The 21,833-nt window shown below is 43.2% G+C and overlaps 1 protein-coding gene across 3 annotated transcripts; it reads left to right on the top strand.

Annotated features, from left to right (window-relative positions):
- Window positions 1-1,334: 1,334 nt before the first annotated feature.
- igf2bp3 (insulin-like growth factor 2 mRNA binding protein 3) lies at window positions 1,335-21,007 on the top strand. Of its 3 annotated transcripts, none has more exons than XM_018750497.2 (15): window positions 1,335-1,760; window positions 2,732-2,792; window positions 9,854-9,902; window positions 13,572-13,623; window positions 13,705-13,768; window positions 14,193-14,471; window positions 14,770-14,904; window positions 15,892-16,014; window positions 16,176-16,311; window positions 16,608-16,739; window positions 18,651-18,767; window positions 18,852-18,926; window positions 19,016-19,147; window positions 19,300-19,413; window positions 20,173-21,007. In XM_018750497.2, the coding sequence occupies exons 1-15, from the start codon at window positions 1,586-1,588 to the stop codon at window positions 20,269-20,271; spliced, it is 1,743 nt and encodes a 580-aa protein (XP_018606013.1). In that variant the 5' UTR covers window positions 1,335-1,585; the 3' UTR covers window positions 20,272-21,007. The 3 variants fall into 3 exon arrangements, with proteins under 3 accessions (XP_018606013.1, XP_018606012.1, XP_029104201.1); XM_018750496.2 differs by having other exon boundaries at window positions 18,648-18,767; XM_029248368.1 differs by lacking the exons at window positions 1,335-1,760; window positions 2,732-2,792; window positions 13,572-13,623 and having other exon boundaries at window positions 18,648-18,767.
- The last annotated feature ends 826 nt before the right edge of the window (window positions 21,008-21,833 follow it).

Genomic DNA, 21,833 nt, shown 5'->3' with positions numbered 1-21,833 from the left:
CATTACGTGTGTATTTCTCGACCATCCTGTCTTAAAACGATGAAAGATAAACTATCCATCTAACTTGCAGAAACTTGTAGAACTTGTATTTATAAAAATTATAACAGCCCATTATGTCATTAAATTGAATCATTTAAAATTCTATTAAAATAAGCATCCGTTCTTAAAATGTTTAAACATGAGATAGTCGATGAACAGGAACCTTAATGTGATATATTAGGGAGAAACTGTATTTGTAAGGCCACTATGTGAAAATGTCTCACGTACTAACATGCGTGAGTTTCGCCACATCCAATGGTGGAAAAAACACGGAGCCACTCCCTGTGTCCAGGAAGTGGGGCCTCCATGTCCTCACACGCACACGAAACGTGGAAATCGGTGGAAGAGGCAACAGCTGTGGAGCTTCGGAGCGACAACCGAGTCGTCGTTACCTCGACACAACGTATCAAACAGGGCTAGATTACAGAAAAACACAAATTATGTTCACGTAATGATAAAAAAAAGTCTCCAATGTTGTTTGAGAGTGTTAGTCTAAATTTGTAAAGGGAAGATGGATGCCGAGAAGGGCGTAGCGAAAGTGTGTGTTCTTTCAGTTCATTTTCTTCGTTTTTCCTCTGCTGCCTGTGTTCACACTGCACGTAAGACCTGTACATTCGAGGTGCACCCCGCATGCAATATTGATAGCATTTATGAATGGCACATCCCCCTTCTCCTCCATCAACTGCACCATACATCACTCGGCAGAGACGTAGCACCCCACCCCCCGAAATATATTTCATCTTGGGGGAGGTGGGAGTGCATGTCATGGTGCTGCATTATTCCAGCCACCAGCCAATGAAAAGCAGAAGTGTACAAATAAAGGACCCCCCCCCCAAAAAAAAATATGATTGTGCGAGAAAATCGAGGAGCAGCACCCCACGAGGATTCCTTTCAGCGCGCGTGGGTTTCCACAAACAGGGGTCTTCTCCTCCATTGCCACCCTGTACCCAGCTCAGTTCCCCCATCCCCCGTGCAGGGTTTAATTGGGGAACCGGGATTCCTCACGTGTGAAGTTGATTTGTAGCTCGAACACGTGGCTCATTCAAAAAAAAAAAAAAAACACCGAAATACTCAAGTGATCCCCCCCATCTTCTTCTCGACGGTTTTTTTTATTCAGAGGTGGCGCCACTATTAAACGTGTGTGACATTTTCAGTTTTCGTGCCAAAGGGGGGGAGTTGTTCGAGAAAGACAAAAAGTACTTTTCTCCTCCCCCCCCCCGCCCAGCCCGTCTTCCATAGGATAGGCTGAATAAATGATTAACATTATTTATTTTGCGTGATAGACGCGAGGGGGGAGCCGCGCGCAGCCGGGCTGCTTGTTGGATACACCCACAGGGATAGGAGAGTGGGCACTCCGGCGTGTAACAGTGCGTTTCACTACAACACTATCGCTCTCTCTTTCTCTCGCTCGCTCACACATACACACGCGCGCGCATAGAGAGAGAGAGAGAGAGAGAGAGAGGGGGAGAGAAAGAGAGAGAGAGCGAAAGGAGCTCTTTTTTGTCCTCTCCCACGACGAGGTTGCGTGTCGCCGCGCGTGGACGCCATGAACAAGCTGTATATCGGCAACTTGAGCGAGGACGCGAGCCCCGTGGAGTTGCAAAGTCTTTTCGAGGAGTGGAAGATCCCCTTCAGTGGGCAGTTTCTCGTGAAGAGCGGCTACGCGTTCGTGGACTGCCCCGATGAGAAGGTGGCCATGAAGGCCATCGACACCCTCTCAGGTAGGAGCCCCGTTTTAACGCGCACGATTCCACCGGTGGGGGTCGAGGCTCTGTTTCACTAAATTTTTTTTTTTTTCTTTTTTTTAAAAAAAAAAAAATCAGCAAATGTATGAATGCAGCGGTGGTTGAATCCCTGGCTGTTTTAATGTAAGAGGGTGTAACTGTGCCCTCCCCCCTCCTCCTCCTCCTCACCACATGTATTCCTGTCTCTCTCCAATTATAATATGGCTCTGCTTTTCTGTTTTAAAACAAAAATCATTTTATTTTTTTTTTATTGCACGAGTGATGATAAATATGGAAGTGTTCATAAGCACGAGGTGCCCTATGCTTTGCAGGGCCACTCAGACAGAGGGGTCATCGCGTAACACGGGGGTTAAATAACCTCAGCTGTGCTTTCTTACTTTTTTCCCCTAGACTTCCGCACTTGCATGATTAAATCAAATGGACCAAATTCATTTTATGCGCCAATGAGGAGTGTTGGCGCTATGAATTATTGTAAATCACGTGTAGCTCGCTATATGATAGATGAAAAGACTGGCCTCTAACCGTAATAGTGTTGCTTAAATCACTGCTAGACCAGGTGGTGTGTCTGTGTGTGTAGGCCCGTGAAGTGATGGGTGTATCTCATATATTTCTTTTGGGAAAATGTCACCCAGACTTTTTTTTTCTGGAAAATTACAAATGGAACGATTATAGGAAGGAGAATAACACAGACTATTAAAACCATTCACTCGAAGGAGCTAGTTTCGTAAGGCAGTTTTCTCCAGCTGCTTAGTGTTAACACTATGTGTTAATTTATATTGTTTATCTTTTTAGTTTATCGAATTGAGCTTCTGAATGCTTTAAGCCATTTCAGTGTAAAGCAAAGAAACAAACTGGTGGAAACAGTTTTTTTTTTTTTTTCCGTATTAAAGATCCTCTCTGGCTCCAACATCCACCCACAACAATATTTTTTTTTTTTTTCCCTTTAGGTAAAGTAGAACTCCATGGAAAAGTTCTGGAAGTGGAACACTCCGTACCCAAAAGACAAAGGTAAATAATTTTAAAATTCATATAAACGGGGGCATTTTTTGTGATTTACGTGATTGATACGTGGATTTTTTTTTAAATTTTTTTTAAAAGACATTTATGGTTGGGCTCGGTTTTTTTGTGCATTTTAACGTGGTTCTTAATGAAGGCCTCTTGTTTCTCTCAAGGAAATGGAGGAATGGCGAGCTCTCAGTGACACTGAAACACACACGAGCGTGAATGTGTATTGTGGTGGGGGTTGGGGGTGGGGGGTGTAGTCTTGTAGGACCTCAAGACGTGTCGGTGGTCCTTCCCCAGTCCGTCACACTTGGGCCGTTCTCACACGCGAGAAGGTATTTTCCATCAGTTGTGAATTTTGTGGGTGTGCCATTGTGGCTGCGCGAGGAGGCACGGGAGAAGCGCGTGGAATCGTATCTTTATCCTCCGTAAAAGTAACAGTGAAGTTCCGCGTTAACATGTGTGGTGACATGTATGTGACGCAAGGGTCCCTCGTGAACCCGCTGGTTTTTTTTCCCAGAAGCCCCAGCGGGCCCGATGGCTGGCTGAGGCCTGCCCGCCGTGTCCTGTGTGCACTCAGGGCCCAGAGCTGCTGCTCCTCGAGCACCGCAGCTTTAAACTTTAAAGAAAATAAATAAATCCTCCACTTGCTGTGTATAGTCGAAACGTACTTTTTAAATTGAATCTAAAACTGTTGTGAGATTTTTTTTTTTTTTTTTTACGTTTCAGGTTATTTTGTAACATTTCGTGAAAGGTAACGAAATTACGCTCCCCCCAATTAAGATGATTCTAATTTCCTTGTAATTTTAAAATGTTTTTGCTCTTTGTTTACTGAATACTTGACATGGCAGGTGATAATTTAATGTATATTTATTTCACGCGCACACCGTGTGCGAATATTTTAAAAGCGGCTGAACGTGGAAATTTCTGGATTTGCGCTGAATCAGTTTTGCAGCAGCGGAAGTGTACTTTAGGCGTGTACTTTTTTTTTTTATTATTAATTGGCCATTGTCTGTAAGGCAAAAATAAGTGGCCTTGTGTGTGAACCATCAGTGAATATAAAGAATGTTCTTCGGTTTCATTCAGTAGCTTCGCAGAGTACGCCTCGTGTAGCCGCGCGCCCGCTATTCCGCGTGCGAATACGAAAAGGCTGCACGTGACGACGTCGGAGGCCGCGCGCTGCAGGAGTGGCTGTAAATATTGCACTGGTGACAATGGGCAGCTTCTTGCGTTCCCTTCACCTCGTATTGAAATGTAAACTGGACGAGGTGGGGGTGAACAAGCCTGCAGCTTCTAGATTGGAAGGGCACCGTTTTAAGTGTAACTTTTGCTTTTGCCTTTTTTTTTTCTTTTTTTTTTTTATTTTTTAAAAGTAATTTGCCTACTAGCATGTAATGTGCTGGTTGCCCATGCAACCCTGGTGAGATGGGGAAGGTCTGCAGTGGTGTTTCAAGCAGCTGCCGTCCTGTTTGTACTTTGCAAAATTTTCAGGCCTCTTCGGCATTACACGCCTGTTGTGGATCAGGCCATGTCTGTCGTTCAGGACCGCGTGACCTTTGAACCAGCAGGGAAGGGAAATGGGTGGCCTGAGCTTTCTAGATTCCCTCAATTTGGGGAAGAATGGGGGAGGGGGTTAGGAATGCAGTTGTAGGGTGAGATCTGTATGGCTGTGCTGGGGAGAAGTATGTGGATACCATTGGAAGAGCGGGGGTGACGCATGCGTACGCCTCTTCGCCCATTTTGATTTTTTTTTTCCCCTTTCCCCCCTTCCTTCCCCCAAGCTGCCATAAGACTAGGGTTACTGCAGGAAACTCATAGCAGTCTTATGCATATGCTCCAGTGTGATTTGTAAGACTTGAATCTGACTTCATTCCTCAAGTATTTCTGAAGAGGTATTTTAATTTTTTGGGGGTGGTCATTGTTACACAGGATATGACCTCCCATTTTAAGTCTGTCTAATGTTCCATATCCCCCCCCAAAAAAAAAACTGTTTATTCCAAGATTGCAGAAGCTTCTTGTTTTTGTGAATAATATGCATTTGGGTGAAAAGGGTAGATGGTTTTCTTAAATGGTGGAAGAACTTGGTGTATTTTCCCATAAGGTTTTGAAAGGACTGAAATTTAATTTTGTACTGAACTTTAATGCAAAGTTTCTTAATCAACCTGATTTAAAGACTAATGGAGTGCAAAGAATGGTGATAGAATAAATGTGTTGAAACTGAAGAATTCTGGGTGGTAGCTGACAGCGGAAGCTGCTTGTGGGATTTTTGCTGTGGTCTCTGCTTGTGACGTTACAGTGGGAAAGACATCCTTGTCTGTGGCCTGGGACCGATACTGGTGTGGTGGAAATGTTTGTGCTCCGTGAGCAGGTTGTATTTCGTGTCGTGTTTAGGTATGGCGTTTGGATGTTGATCAATAGATATTCCTGGGGAAGGGGGGAAATTCATCCACCATGTGTGTTGTGGATTCTTCCATTGCTGTGGGGTGTGGCTCCTTCTTCCTTTTTGGTTAGTGGGGGCCTTTGCCTTCCACAGCTCTGAACTGTGGAGCCTTCTCCAGATTTGAGGCTAGAATTAAGGAATTTCTTGCTTTAGCTGTATCACACTAGAACTTGAGTAACTTCAGTGTGGACTTCTTAAATTTTTTTTTTTTTTTTTTTTTTTTTTTTTAAATTGGGTCATCTCACTTCACATGTTTTATAAGCTTTAAAGGTCTGGATTTCATGTGGTGCTTGAGTTGTGGACATATTGACAAATTGTTCTGTCACAGAATGTGTGCTGAATTGGAAATTGTATTCTCATGCTGTTGAATGAATTAAATGTCAGCATTTTATAACTTAAATATTCAATGGGTTAAATACAAACAGGGATACAGCATTCCTTATTTTATTGTGACTGATTTATAGCAAAATACCTTGTATAACTGAATGTAAATTAACTTGTTCAAACTAGATTTTAAAAACTGCTATAATACTGAAATGCAATTGTTCAGTTTCTTCAACTGTAGCTTCTAAGCTTGAGGTCATTTGTATATGGTTCCAAAGACACATTTGTTAACTGTAAATGAAATACTTGAAGGATCGATGTGTTAATGTGTGCATAGAGCTGGGAGGGGAATACTCTGGAGGAAGTACCATGCCCACTGTGTTAATTGTATTCCATAGGTCTGTTCATTATTTCCCAAAAATTTAAGACATGCAAGTGAGTTGAAGCCCTGAGACTTTGGCTTTGTGCTTAATAAATACAAAGTATTTGCAATTGCCGGTGGTGGTATGTTGTGAAATCTGTCAGCTTTTTTGGACAAGGGCATGTAAATATGGTCATAGTTGTCTGGGTATTCTTGTACCGTGCTGTCACTTCACTTTGCCACCCTGTTTCAAAATTTGGACATAAGCACACTTTGATTTGAATAAAATGGTGAATATTTAAAATGTGATTTTACACTTGATCTGAATTACTTTGCTTAATTGTCAAAAAGAAATATGGCCCTGAAAAAGCATGTCTTGAGTGAGGTCTTCAGGAATAAATAGGTAAGAATATTTAATACTCTTTTAAACCTTAAAAATACAATTTCATATGTTTGACTCTTTGATCCAAGGCAAATCAGTGTTTACCATGCTGGCTAACAGACAAAAACCTAATCTTTACAGATAATGGTGACTGAAGTCTAGCCCTGTAAGCATTTTGTAGTTAAAGATAGTCGCGCATCTTGTAGTATAGCACTTTTGTACAAACAGCCTGTGGACTTCAGTATTAAGCTGCCAAGAATTTTTTTCAGTTCAGTTTAATGGTGAAAACAATTTAAAATATAGCAATTTTTGTAATACAAACTTTTCCAAATACTAAATGTCACCAATTCCTTACTAGTAACATAGCTTAAAGATGTGACCTTTCCCCACTGTCTTTTGTGTTTGGGTCAGTCATTACTTGTGACTGGTTTAGTTTATTTGTGCCTGGGAGTATTTGTAACTTTATGGAAGTCCACATTCTTAACCTTCCTTTTCAAGGATGGTTGCAGTAATGCCAAAAAAGCAAGTCTTCCAGATGGAATGCTTCTGTGTTTAGTAGGCATTCTATACTTCCTTTTTGATTCTAAATGGTATGAGATGCTACATGTGATACTTTGGTATCCCCCCAGTTTTCAAATGTCCCTTTCTTGGCTACATTGAAATGTTCTGGGCATACCTTTGCATTTAAATGGTTAAAGGCATTCTTATGCCTCCATGGCAACGGCAAAAGCTTGCGCCTTTGCTTCCTCCAGGTAAATGCCACATGCTGAGAGATGAACATTGAGGCATGGCTCTAACCACTGTTTCTGCTTATAGTGATCTATGTTAAATGAGGTCTTGTGGTTCTGCAGAGATCTTGTTAAAGCCTCTTTCTGTAGATATTTAGTGGGTTAGTAATGGGATGGATCATGGGTCAAATTTGTCCAACTACTTATTGCAAGAAGTAGGGGGTTAAACCTGGGTGTGAGGGTGAGCTTCTGCTTGGTTGTGAAGCCTGGGAATGCTAGGGATGTTGCAGAGGTGTGATGGCCCAAATGGGTGGAGTTCCTGCACTGTGCTTGTAAAGTGAAGTGGCCTTGTACTTTCTTTGCATTGAATCTTGGTTATGCTTTGTATGCAGGAGAAGGCAAGGGGGAGAGCATGGCTTTGTCATGGAACCACAGTCATCCAAGGAATGTGTACCTCATGAAGCAGGATGTGTCTGACTGGGCTCTGCATCCAACTGGGCAGCTTGGGGTTGCTTTTCCCCGCTGCTGAACAAATCTGCAGTTGACTGTCTTGAGGCATCCTGCTGAACAGCAAGCCCAGAATGGGCTACCAGTTTCTGTAAGGTGGTCTGTCTAAAGACTGGTGTGACTTGGTCCTTCTCCAGCTATACAGAAGGTCCTCCCTCTCAGCTTGCTTTGGTCACTTAAACGTACCATTATGGCTCAGTGCAGCACTACAAAAAGGTGGCATCTGTGCAGGTTGTGAGCATGTGTTTGAGGCTGATAATGTGGAGATGTGGTGGGTTTTGTGAAGGGGGTTTGGCTCAACCAGGATTGTTACTCCTGCTTGGCACAGTTAAATGGGAGTGGTGTGGCACTGCTCTGGGATAAATGCACACACTTGCTACTGTTCCCTTAACTAATGTTTACATCTTTGTTGCACTCTGTTAGCTTGGAAATCAGTCACTTGCCCCAATTCAAATGGTGAGCCCGAACTTTAGTCAGGGCCAGACTGGGACCCCCTTTCTGCCCAGGCGGTGGATGTTGCAGGCGAGTCTGTAGTGGTGCAGAACGCTAACTGATCTAGTGCTTGTGCCACCACTTTGTTGGTGTGTTTTGCATTTTTTTTTTTTTTTTAAAGGCACATTATAAAGCATTTTATGAAATTAAATCAAGTTGTGCCTTTAAACCTTAATTTGCTGCTCCTCTGGAAAATCTTGACAAGGACTGTCCCACATTGAACAAGTAGTTCGCTGGTCCCTGTCACCTTTTTTGTCACCATCATTGCCCTGGGATATAAATACTGTTGAAATGAATATTTCTAAGTGCTCCTGGGTGTGAGGTCCTTATTCTGTTCTTCACAGAACTGGCTATAGAAAATTAGTAAAACTACATGAATCCAAATGTATTGGAACACATGGGGGGGGGGGGGTCTTAAACACTTATGTCAAATTGCTTTAATATATTACTGCATTCTTGATTCCATTTGTGCTTTTAACACTACACCTAAAGTTGTCTTGTCATTTTCTGCAATTACTGTACACTAATATTCTTTAATACACCAACTTTCAAGACAAAGGGATTCAACTAGCAGTGTACCAGAAATTGCATTCTCTGCCTTTGTATTAATTTAGTGTGCAGTGTCATACCTTAATGAATGTTAAATTAATATAAATTCCAAGTTCTTTTCTCCAAAGTGATGTTGAACTAAGTCACAAGACAGTCAGTTTAAAATTATCGCTTTCCCTGGCACACGTTACAAAAGTAGCTGCAGTAGAGCTGATGGGGGGGGCAAAAGTGTGTTAGAAACTCAAACACTTGTATGTTTCTTGCTGAGGGAGTGATTTAGTTGCCTTCATCTGAGGAGTGTCATCTTGAGATTATTCCAACTCGGCAATGCCTGAGCAGATGTGAACCTACACCATTCAAGCAAACTGACTCTGAAGCATCCCTGCTGCACCACTATGCTTCAATTTAGTCTGACAAATGACATTTTTAAACAGTAGGTCTCCTACCAAAACAAACTAGCATGTTGTACAACTGACCTAACATGCAAAATTCATAATTTTATTTTTTTTTCCGCTTGCATATCGTTAGTACAACTGCTGGGGTGAGTGCAAGCCACATTTTGCAGTGTACACCTGCTCTGTCTTTAGTGAGGAATACATTCATTTCAGAGCACTTTTAAAAAAAAAAAAAAAAAAAAAAAAAAAAAAACTTTCCAAAGAATTATGTCTTTTATCCATGCTGCTGCCATTGCCTTTTAAAGGCGTGTTTTAAATATGGTATTTGCATATTGTAGCATATGTTTAAACTGCAGCAATATTTTATAAACGGTTAATCTAGATTTCAAAGCAATATAAGATGACATCCCCCACACAGCTCCCTGACTACATTTAATATGTAATTTTATTTAGCAGCAAAAGTTGCATGGTACCATGACAATGTAACATTAGCTGATCAATCAGGATTCAGCTGTGCTATGTGCATTTAGGATGGGCCCTTCACACCCCTGCTTTTGAGTACCTGGATACTGGTGGATTGTGGTTTTGAATGGGGGGGTGTGTGTGTGTGTGCGTGTGCCTGTGCACTCAGTGTATGGGTGTGTGTGGTGCAGAGGCTGAACTTGAAATAGTGTGTTGCACAGGTGGGCTCCTCTGAGCATTGACTTCAGTGACCATGACTGGATGATCATTTAAATGTTTGGTTGGTCTGATCTGTTTTTGCAGTTGATTCGTTGCTTCAGGCCCAAATTAGATGGCATCTCACTTGGATGTTGGGAACATGGCATACAGGGCTAGCTTGCTGACCAGGGATTCAGCACTAAACTTGGGTTCTTGTTCTTCCTCACAGGAGTTGCAAGCTGCAGATCCGGAACATCCCGCCACACATGCAGTGGGAGGTAGGTAGATTTGTTCCCTGATGCTGCGAATGCAGCCCGTGCTGTTTGGGTTTGGTTCGATTTGGTGGGTGAGTGCCTTGAGGCCAGGTGTGGCCCCGTAAGTCCAATCCCTTTTGGGAGCTGTCTTGGAGTGTTGTAATAAACAGCTCTGTCGGGCGGACAAATTTTTTTTTTTTTTTTTTTTCTCTCCCCCCCTCTGCAAGATGAGAGCAGAAGCATGCTACATTTTTCATTTAGCAGACGCTTCTGTCAAAAGTGACATCTCAAAGTGCTGCTTGTGCATTATGCTGCATTTTGGATATTTAAGTTTTCTTGTCAGATGCCCAAAAGATGTTGGCTGAATCTTATAACAGGTCTGTTCATTTAATTTGCATGCCTAAGGGTTGTGCCAGTGTTTAATTTCCTATTGTCGATCTCTTGTTAAATGGCCATTTTTGGGAAGAGCATGTTCAGTTGTTTTGTGCAACTAGTTTTCTTTTTGTACACCATAGACTTTAATAGCTTTAATTGAAGATCATGAACACTTGGGACTGTTGGTGGTCTGGGATTTTTCTAGTTTTGGACTAACATTCTGCTCAGAACACTTGCTGATACTGTTGTAATATGAATGGAGACTTGGACTGATGGAAATGATCAGAGAATTGGGGTCCCTCCTTTTTTAGGATTGGAATTTTAGCAACCCCCAATGTTTGTTTTGTAGTTTGACATAACACTAAATTAGTAAAGCTGTATTCCAGCCAGCAGGAGGCACAGCAGTTAATGTCATTGCCTTCCAGCTGAAACAGCCCAAGCTGGAATCATGCTGTAGTACGCTTGCACAAAGTACTTGTGCATAATTGCTCTAAGAAAAAAGGGCAACTGTACAGAAGTGTAAATAGTTGGTGCCTTACTATACAAACACTGACTTTGGAGAAAGCAAAGAAATATCAGCAAATAAGTCATCCCAGTTTATTAGGAAAGTTGCTTCCAAATGCAGAACAACAAAATGCTACATGCTGGTTTAAGATGTGCTGTCAGGAAGCAAATCTGTATTTCTTCTGTGGAATTAGTGGAGTGAATTCAAGGTTATCCATCTTCTGATTTACACTTGTGCTGGACAGCCATTTGTTGCAAGTGACACTGTGACAGATGTCTTAAGTCTGACAGTAGAGCCTCTTAACTCTTTTTGAGGATGCAAAGATTTGGGACACCTTAAAATGATCCTTTGGTTAAGTGACCTTTTGGAAAGGTTGTCCAGTCAACACACATTTGGTCTGCAGTGTACTCTGCTGTGAGAGCCGCCACTCGGAGCTGATAGGCGGACGATGCAGGTTGTAAGATGTCGTCCTTGTCCTCCCAGGGCTGGGCTCACCAAGCGGTTGGCTTGCAGTTTTGACAGACTGCCGCAGTAGCCAGAGATCAAAGCCGCCTCTAAATGTGGCGAAAGCAATGGCTCCGTTGGCGCACCAATGGGAAGGTGCTAAGCCTTGTGGGAAGGAGGCGGGGCAACGCTGGCCCTCAGCATGTTGGCTCGGACAAATCTGCGGGGCTGACGGCTTGGATTAGAGCTTTTCCCCCTGCACACCTGCCCATTCGTGGGGCCCTTGCACAGCGTGAAGGAAGCGGTCACATTTGACTGAATCTCCCCTACTTTTTGCTCATCCGCATTGCTCTCGGCCTCCTGACTGTCTGAGACTGGCATGGCAGCGCCCCATGCCAGGTTAAATTTAACGCAGTCTTGTGGCACTTGCCGCTCACATGAGTGCGCTTTGGAAAGCAGAATGGATGGACATGCAAGGCATGTGTTGTCTTGTACTCTGAAGTGACTGACTCACTTCCTGTGTTGCACAGAGGCAGCTATGGGGCTTCACGTGGCGTAAAGTGTCACATGTCACCCATCGTGTGCACAAAATAGCTTCAAAAGTGACTACAGGAAATTGCCACAAAATATATTCTGGCACCTGAAGTTTGTGGCTCAGGAACCTCATTTGCTGAGTTTACTGCAGAAAATTGGTATGCTTCTTTCCAAGTACGTGTCTAGTAACTTTGGCTGGCCCAAAATGGCACGGGTCTAAAACTCTGAACTCTCAGTGAACACAGTAAATGTTTTACCCAAAACTGAAAGCAGAGTTCTTGCTCAGGTACAGCCACTCACCTATTTGCCAGCTTAACTGGAGCCAAGAACTTAGTTGCTCAGCATTTGTCATGCCATATGCAGGTATTGGTGTAAATGTGCGCTGGCAAAAAAATGGAGGTATTGGACTAATGATATTCTGGAAGTGCAACAATCCGTGTCTGTTGGTGAAATGTTCACCGAGTTGTCTGTTTCTTTAGAGAAAAGAATCTGCTAAATGTGTAAATGCACTATAAACTACGGCACCACAGGGAGGAAGGCGACGGCTCAGTTCCTCATACAGGAAGAGTAGTACAGTACACTGTCTCCCCCACCAAGGCATCAGGCAACCCCTCCCTTAGAGCCGGGGGTGCTTCACACACACATCTGGGTATTCAGAGGTATGGGCAATATGTAAATAAGTACAGCAGTGCCCTTCCCCGAGCTTGACCAAGGTGTGTTCTCATCCTTGCTATTCTCTCACAGCACCTGCACCGTGCAAAAGGATGTGGATTTGACACCACTCGGTCTGTGTGGAGTTGGCAGGTTCTCTGTGTTCATGTTGGTTTCCTCCAGCAGTCCAAAGACAATGCTTCAGGTCCATTGGTCACTTTAAATTTCCTGGTGTGTGACGCTCCAGTGTATTGAGTGACTGTAGGTAGCATACCTAGTCACAGCGCACTTTGGGTAGAGAAAAAGGAGTACAAATACTATAGTATTTGTAAGTCACTCTGGAGTGAAGTGCCTACAAAATGAATAAATGTAAACATACCCCAAACATCGCACGAAGTTCACTAATGCCCAATACAAGTGCAACAAAGTACAATAAATCTCTTGATGTGTTATCTGCACATCATCTTGGAGGTAAAGGATGAGCTCAAACCTGGTACATGTAGCAGCCATAGGATCATCCCCAGCTACTTTACCAGCTGTTTGTGTCCCCATTCAAAACCCAAGGCAGCGCTTGCTGTTCACTTGCTGTCTTTGGGAGCGTCTGGTGCAGTTTGAACTGGTTTGGTTTTCTTCATAGCAAAATTCTCACGTCACTCAAGTTCATCCACTATTGCATTTGTTCTGCTTTTGGTCACATTTACACACGTCACTGTTGGGATGTCACATTAACTTTCCAATTCAAAAGACTAAAGGCATCTTAAATCCATATTCTTTGCCTTAATGTTCAGGGTTTACCCTAATTGTCCTTTAACACAGTTACACAAAGGTGATGAATGGCAATATCTTACCTGACAGTGGCAGATTTGAACTTGTTAGTGGCTTATAGAATTTAATACTTCACAAAACTGAAAAGGCTTGACTTTCTCAGAAACAGTGACAAGTGTGGATGCTGTGGTTTTGCAGAATTTAACACCCTAAGATACATGTATCTTCTGGAATGACTGTCTATCATCCACTTGTCCTATAGAGTCACAGTGGTCCAGAGAACCACTATCTCAGAAGCACAGGGTGTGAGTCAGAGAATCCCCTGAATGGGACACCACTCCATTGCAGGATTGACTCAACTTCTTCCATTTTTTTCCCTCTTCCCTAACCCTCTTTCTCTCTCCTCCTGTCCCCACCAGGTGCTCGATGGCTTGTTGGCTCAGTATGGTAGTGTAGAGAGCTGTGAACAAGGTATGACTGCCACCTGTGCTAGTCTCAAATGTCCTTTTTGACACTTGTACATGACACCTGATGTTAATGTCTCCTCCAAAGTGAACACCGAGACAGAGACCGCCGTTGTAAATCTCCGATACGCAGCCAAGGAGCAGGCTCGACAGTGAGTGGACCCCCTCCCACATGCACGCAGCCTTGTCAGTCGGGTGACCGAAGGAATAACAGCTTGCATCTTGTTTCCCGCCCCAAGAATTTCCATTCAACTAAGTGCTATTTAACAGGACTTCCAACTCTAGGCCCTTTTTTGGAAGTTTTTAAAAGGAAACAACCCTGTCACTTGACAGCTCACTGCAAATCTGTAGTTTGATTGTAAAGCTAAACTAGCCACTGCCCTCTAGTGTATGCACCACATAGTGAAGCCCCTTTGGAACTGGTAACTGCTTTACTACCGCAAACTGCCTAAAAGTGGTAACGTGTCCGACTGCCCTTTCCCAGAGTGGTGTAAATGCGCCTGCAGTCATTTGCTTTTGTTGTACACCCCTCTGCTTTCTGCACCCCATGCTGATAGACTGTCCTTCATCCATCAGAGCAATGGAGAAGCTAAATGGCTTTCTGATGGAGAACCACACCCTGAAGGTGACCTACATCCCAGATGAGACAGCTGCTCCAGATGTGCCCCAGCTGTCCGGACGCCAAGGCTTCGTGCCTCGTGGACCCCCACGCCTGGGCTCCCCAGGCGTGAGCGCACGGCCCAGGCTGCAGTCGGACATCCCGCTACGCATGCTTGTTCCCACCCAGTTTGTGGGGGCAATCATCGGCAAGGAGGGCGCCACCATCCGCAGTATCACCAAGCAGACGCAGTCAAAGTACTTCACCTGGGTTATTGGCAAAGCCTTCACACACTGTTGCCATGTCCCTATCAATATATGAGAAAAGTCAGGGTATAATTAGGTTGTGCCATGCACAACCTAATATGCCCTGACTTTTCTCATATTTGCATTCAACTACATTAGCTGTGCAAGTCATTTTGCCTGGCTTTCATTGTGGTGTTTAAATAAGGAAATTGTTCATCTTAACTTATCAGTGTCTATCTGTGTGTGAGAGAAACAGATGTGTGGGTGGGTGGTTCTGCCTTCTCACTCCTACTTGTTGCTTCCTGTTCAGAATTGACATCCATCGGAAGGAGAATGCAGGCGCGGCAGAGAAGCCCATCACAATCCACTCCACACCTGAGGGCTGTTCTGCTGCTTGCAAAACAATCATGGAGATCATGCAGAAGGAGGCGGCAGACACTAAATTGTGAGTGCCTTTGTCTTACCAACGACGGTCCTAGAGTCATATGTTGTGTGTCTTGAGACCTTTGCCTGTTACGTAGATCCGTGTTCTGGAACCCAAGCACCTCCATTAGTTAAATATTCATGTTAACTGTGCCAAGTATTGGGTTGGTACAAAATTCTAGTGATGTGGTGGGTACATCGTGACCAGTAAGTGGAATGGTGTTCATGCTCCTAAGCCATGACAGTGTGTTAACCTGCTGAAAGTTAACACGCTGTAGAAAGATCCAAAAAAAAATCACGTTAGGTTAGTTCATTAATCCGTCACAGTAGACATTTTGAACCAGATGCCTCGATCGATAAGGTAATGTCCAGCTGAAACGGATAGAAAACGCACAATGTGTAAAAAAAAATTTTTTTTTTTTTTTTTTTTTTTTTTGTGTGTGTGTGTGCATGGTTGTGTAGATGTGATCGTAAGGATTTCTTAAACTGTTGATCCTGTCTATCATGGGAGTGTTACACAATGGTAAATGGACCCTAAAGTTATCAAATGGCAGCTATAATGTACTGCAAATATTCTTGATGGCAAGAAGTAACTGCAAAATGCCCAAGTGGTGTTATGAAGGGGAATGTGAGCAATTTTCAAATGCAGTTTCCCAGGCTGTTCCCTATGAACTTCAAAAATATCACACTTCCTGGACTGTCAGCCTGCTGCTCAAACTGTCAACTTCAGTAAACCTGATCAATCATTCAATAGATATGTATTTATATTATGGACCTTGTTGAACAAAACGTTTTGTCATTCCAGTACATTAGAGTGCAAAGAGACCTTTTGACTTTGGTCATCCTGCAAGTAATTAACTTCAGTGTAATAGAACCTTTCAGATGGTGACCCTAACAAATAGAAAAAGCTGTGTTAAGTATATGAGTTTTTATTTTAACTTGCTGCTTCCAAAAGCAATGTTACGACGAGTGCTTTGGGGACCCTTTGAACCTGGATTTCTTTTCTTAGCACGGAAGAGATTCCTCTCAAGATCCTGGCGCACAACAACTTTGTGGGCCGTCTTATAGGAAAGGAAGGCCGGAATCTGAAGAAGATTGAACAGGACACGGAGACCAAGATCACAATTTCTCCGTATGTCCACTTCCATGTTCAGCCTCTTGCAGGCCCAAGAACTTTGGGGGGGGGGCTTTTTTTTTTTTAATCTTCCTATACTGAAGACTTTTAAATCATTATTCGAAGTTTGTCAGATAGCTGCAGTTGGAACCTTTCATGAAACCCTCTCCATTTTGCAGCCTCCAAGACCTGACTCTGTACAACCCAGAGAGGACCGTTACTGTGAAGGGCTCCATCGAGGCCTGTGCCAAAGCAGAGGAGGAGATCATGAAGAAAATCCGGGAGTCGTATGAGAATGATGTGGCTGCTATGAACGTATGTGATGTCCTTTGTGCTTGCTTTTGCATGTATATTCCCAATTCATTAAAGACCTTGGGCCTGAATTGTCAATGCAGTGACCTGTTGGCAGCTGCCTGCCCTTGGTCTTGCTTTTTTGGTTCAAAATACAGGACACTAAACCAGGAATTTCTCCTGTTTAGTCATAAGTGGCTCTTGTCCCTGCTGCCACCAAAATGTGCTGTTTTTATAACTGCATATTGAAAACCAAGAAGACGGTACAATACTGAGCTTCACACATTTACTACAAAGTGATGTTACTGTGTCCTCTGCAGCTTCAGTCAAACCTTATCCCTGGTCTGAACCTCAGTGCTCTTGGGCTCTTCCCTTCTTCTTCCCCTGGCATGAACACCTCCGTGATGTCAGGGCCTGGCCTGGCAGCACAGTCTGGATACCCCCCTCTTGGGGTGAGTACTTTCTCGTCTTTTCTGTGCTAACATAGCATTACACTTCGTTTACCTAAAGCTTTTCTTCAAAGCAGCTGCTGAGATTCACAACAGGAATTGGGAGTCTAGAGTCCAGAGGCAGCAGCTCTTAGAACTGACCCTATAAGTGGGTGCATCAGTCATAGCTCTACTTCAGCACACTTTATTAATGGTTCTGGTGTAATGTGGGCTCCTCAAATGCAGGGGGCACTCTTGGCTTGATGGAGCTGTGCCTGTGTATGGTGTGTCCATTTTCTGTAGTTTCCCCCATTTGGAGATGTTCATTATTCAACATCTATATCAGTGGTCATCCAGCCATCTGCTGTAAAACACTTCTTATGGTGCTTCACCTGGCAGTTATCTGTCTGAAGGATGTAAAAACAGACTTCATCCTCTCATTGTCATCACTACAGAATCTTGTTATACTTGCAGCATTGTTACAAAAACCAATCTACCATGGAGTGCAATGGGTTGTGCTGGAAACACTTCGAACACTTGGCTTTACATTATTCATTTAGCTGATGCTTTTCTCCAAAGTGACTTGATGTTAAGGTTACAATTATTTACCCATTTATACAGCTGGCTAATTTTACTGGAGCAATTTAAGGTAAATACCATGCTGAAGGGTATTATAGCTGGAGGTGGGGATGGAACCTGTAACCTTTGGATCCAAAGGCAGCAACTTTACTACCATGCTACAGGTTCTTATTTTAGAACTAAGTGCTTAGTACCGATTTACTGTACCGGTTTATCAGAATGACAAGTATAAGGATTTGATTCCTGAATTAATATTGTTTGAAGGACTTCTCGATGAAAGTTGGTTTTAAAGTTGTCTGAGGTTTTAGTGAATGACCAGAGTAAGGCTGCCCATTAATCCTTTAAGACAGTGACATTGAACTGTGCTCTATGTGCTAAATTCCAATTTACTTGTAAAAATACTTCTCAAGGGGAACATACTGAGAATGGATAAAATGGTGGTACAGCAAGTAGTGTTGCTGTGTCTCTGCACCTAGGCAGTGCACAGGTACATTAATGTGATTCTCTGCAAAGTCTGTGTAGCGTTTACATGTTCTTCCCATGTTCAGTTGGGTTTCTTCCCACAGTACAGAGATGTTTCAAATGAACTGGTGACTTGTAATTATCCAGTGTGTGTCTGTGTTCCACAGTTGTATAGATGAGTGGCTCATTGTCAGTGTATCACTGAGTTAGCTGGGGTGAAAAGGTGTTGGATTAATACTATAATACATAGTGTTAGCAAGTTGCGTTGAAGTGTCTACTACATGAGTAAATGTAAACTTAGGGATTCAGTGTGTTCTTGAGAAAGTGGTCTCTGTGGGATGACTTCTGCTTCCTGCTGCTTCAGACTTTCTCCCTTTCACTAAAGCAGTGAGCATGCCCTTTCCCTCCAACTGACTTTAAGAACTAGTCCTGCTGCCCCAGCCAGCTTTTGCCATGCAGAGGTGACACTTCTCCAGTCTTCTGACGGCTGTGGACAACGTTGCTTTCTCAAGTTTTGGTTCTGCTGCTTTGCCCTCTTCTGAAAAGTTTCTGTGGCGATTGCTGCTAGTGTTCCTCCTCTCAAGTGTCCTGTTTTACACTCCACAGTTCAGCATGCAGCTCTGCTGATTTTTGTGACAAGATCACTTAACCAGGCCCCAAAAATGGACTCCTAGCCTTTGTTGTGGTCTTGTCCACCAGTAAGGTCCTGGGATTTAGATGGTCTCTTGATCTGGTTAGAATGGTTGTCTCATGAGGGTTAACCTGGTGTATAGAAGTCCCTTCACATATAATTGTGTTCAAAGTTTGGCAGTCAAGGAATTAGTCTGTGAGATACCTCTTAACAAGGGTTTCTGTTCCACAGTCTTGTTTTCTGATACGTTTATCTCTCAGCAGCAGCCAGAGTCAGAAACAGTCTACCTCTTCATTCCGGCACTGGCGGTAGGAGCCATCATTGGCAAACAGGGCCAACACATCAAGCAGCTGTCACGCTTTGCAGGAGCTTCGATCAAGGTATGGGGCTCTGTGTGCATTCGCTGCAAGTTCTGCTATGTGTGAATGCCTTGTCCCTGTAGACCACATGCTGTCCGGTTTCAGATTGCTCCAGCTGATGGCCCAGATGCTAAACAGAGAATGGTGATCATCCAAGGCCCTCCAGAAGCACAGTTCAAGGTGATGGAAGATGATGGAAGCCTCTGGCTCCAGGTTGTTTGTCACTAACTCTTGAATGACCTTAGGTGTGTGTATGCTTCATCTCTAAGGCTCAAGGAAGAATATTTGGGAAGTTGAAAGAGGAAAACTTCTTTGGACCCAAAGAGGAGGTGAAACTGGAAGCACATATAAAAGTCCCGGCATACGCTGCAGGCAGGGTGATCGGCAAAGGTGGGAAAACAGTAAGTTATGAACTTTTCTCCAGTTGTCATAGTATTAACTGATTCCTCTTTATGGTGCTTGCCACAAACATAAAATGGCTGTATCTTCACCCTAAGGCATTCAAATTGGGCAGACCAAAATGGCTTAATTTTCCAACCACCCTCCTCTGCAGGTGAATGAACTGCAGAATCTGACAAGTGCAGAAGTGGTTGTTCCCAGAGACCAAACACCTGATGAGAACGATCAAGTCATTGTCAAAATCACTGGTCACTTCTATGCAAGTCAGGTAAGTTTTCTTGAACTTTGTCCCTACCAAATCTGTAATTCTCATGAAATGAAACCAGTCCCTTTGTTTTAAGAGTTGGGTAACAGTTTCCAGTGAGAAAAGATGTTTATACAGAACTACATAAATGCTACTAGTCTACTATGGGTCCATTCCCCTTCCAGCTTTGTGTACAGTGCTAGAGGCTGTTGTTCTGCAACTTTTAAGCTACAAAGGACAGCATGGCTAGGAATACTTTAAAGAAGGTAAATACAACTACAGCTAACTCAATAAAATGACTTGCTGCTAGTCTTTCCTCACAGTTGTAAGAGGTTAGCGGGGGGAGAAATCAAATGGATGCGATTCACGTTGCATTTGTACATTGGTAGGAATAGACATGTTTCAGTTCCCCTGTCTGTAGGTAAAGCTTATTGTAGCATTGCATTGTGGTAAATCATAGCATGAGCATGGAAGTTGTTGGTATTTGCATGAACATTGAGCAGTGTGCCGAAACTGAGTTCAGACCCATATACTTGGTAGCAGTATGGCCTGTACTGTCCTGGTTAGGGGCACTTTCCTCCTACTTGAAAGTTGCTATTACAAGTTGAAGGATACATCACATTTAAATTGGTTGTAGCCAAGGTATCAAATCTGAATTCCTTGAGTAAAATGCAGTTGTCAAGTAATCAAGATCCTTGATTAAAGGCAATGAAATGGTTGTGGTAAATTGTACCCCAATGCTTTGCAATTTAATCCTTAACATTCCTTTTCACTTTCTCCCAGCTTGCACAGCGAAAAATTCAGGAAATTTTGTCCCAGGTTAAAAGACAGCAGCAACAGAAGGTGGTGCCTGGGGGTCAGTCCCTGCAGAGGAGGAAATAGGTGGCTGTCCTAGGAGCCCCGCCCCCACCCTGTGGAGGTGGAGTGGAGACCAAAGAGCAACAAGGGATATTTGCGGGTGGATATTACACAGGAGACCCCTGCTGCCCACCTTGATGCCGAAGAGATCCAACCAGCCATCTCTGCCCACAGCCCTGGACGACAACACTGAAACCAGACTTTAGTTTTCTTCCCCCCCTCTAAATACATAAATTAAGAATGGCTCCCTTCACTTCCTGGTTGCTGTCATAGGCCTGTGTTCACACTTATGTCGAAGGGGGCTTTTGTTTTTTTCTTCCTACTCTCTCGAACAGTGTTTTGATGTGTAAATGAAGCTTTCCGATTTTTCTCTGGATTTGGATTTGAAAAGGCATTGCTCTCCTAGCTCCTTTTTTGGTTGGGGTGGGGAGATGAGAGGGTTCAGTTTTTGGAGGGGGTGGGTGGGTTTAATAGGGAGTGGGAGGGTTGGGGACTCAAAGGATATCTTGTCCCGGTATTGATAGTGGCATTTTATAATTCGGATGCATTTTTATATATGTATAATGAGGAAAAAACACTGCCAGAGTAATTTACAGGAAGTGTTGAATGGTGTTGGCCAGGAAATTTAATATGCATTTTACTAAACTACCTCAGGCTTAAGTACCTCAGAAGAAAAATGATATATGAGAAATGTTCTTTTCTTTTATTTTGCTTTGTGGTATTTTGTATACTTTATAAAGCTAATAGTTAACATTTTATTTTTTTAAGAAAATTTAAAATTTGGTCAGCTGCCAACTTGAACGTCTTCAACTCTTAATTTACAAATATATGTACATGTGTATAATTACGGTGTATATAAGTATGTGTGTACATATAGGAGTATTTACTAAGATGAGTTGTAGCGCCCCTCGTTGGTGGTGAATGGGAGTGTTGAATTAAATTCACCTCAGTTTTCCTGAGGTTCTCAGCGCCATCTTCTGAACAAGACATACAGCGATAGATAAGAGATGCCGAATAATGCCAACATTACATACTGCAGCAATGCCATTTTTTCCTTTGGGGGTCTTTGGGATTGTGGTTCATTTTGACGGTACTTTGATTTTGCATGTTTTGGTTTCGTTCAGGATGGGCAAAGGGTGGTGATGAGAAGAGCCTTGTGGATTCTCCCCCCCCCATGTCTCAGACTGTCATGGTCCCTTCTAAATACTCAGAAGCTCACAACAGAGGAAAAAAAAAAAAAAAAAAAAAACTTGGCTTAAGTCATATTTGAAGAGCAAGCTTCTCTGAGCTTGGCAGTTGGCCGTTGCTTGGACCGGACTCGAACCAGGCTCTGAAATACCACAGGTTTCCCCCGTCGGTTTGGGTCAGTTTAAGGAGGTGCTCAGGCCATGGTGCACTGTTCAGTCACGTTAAACATGTCAATGCTGAAGGATATTTATATATATCCTGCTGCTGTAATGTAACATCCCCGCTCGCATTTCCTTTCCCCCCCTCCCCCTACCGAGCAAAGAGGCAATTTGGAGGAAGGAAGGATCAACGGATGACCTGAGCCGTTGCTCTTGCTTTCACACAGAATGTAAATATGA

This window comes from Scleropages formosus, chromosome 23, assembly GCF_900964775.1.
Source record: "Scleropages formosus chromosome 23, fSclFor1.1, whole genome shotgun sequence".
NCBI classification, from domain to species: domain Eukaryota; kingdom Metazoa; phylum Chordata; class Actinopteri; order Osteoglossiformes; family Osteoglossidae; genus Scleropages; species Scleropages formosus.
Note: the sequence above shows the minus strand (reverse complement) of the source record. Positions and strands in the feature narration are given on the sequence as shown.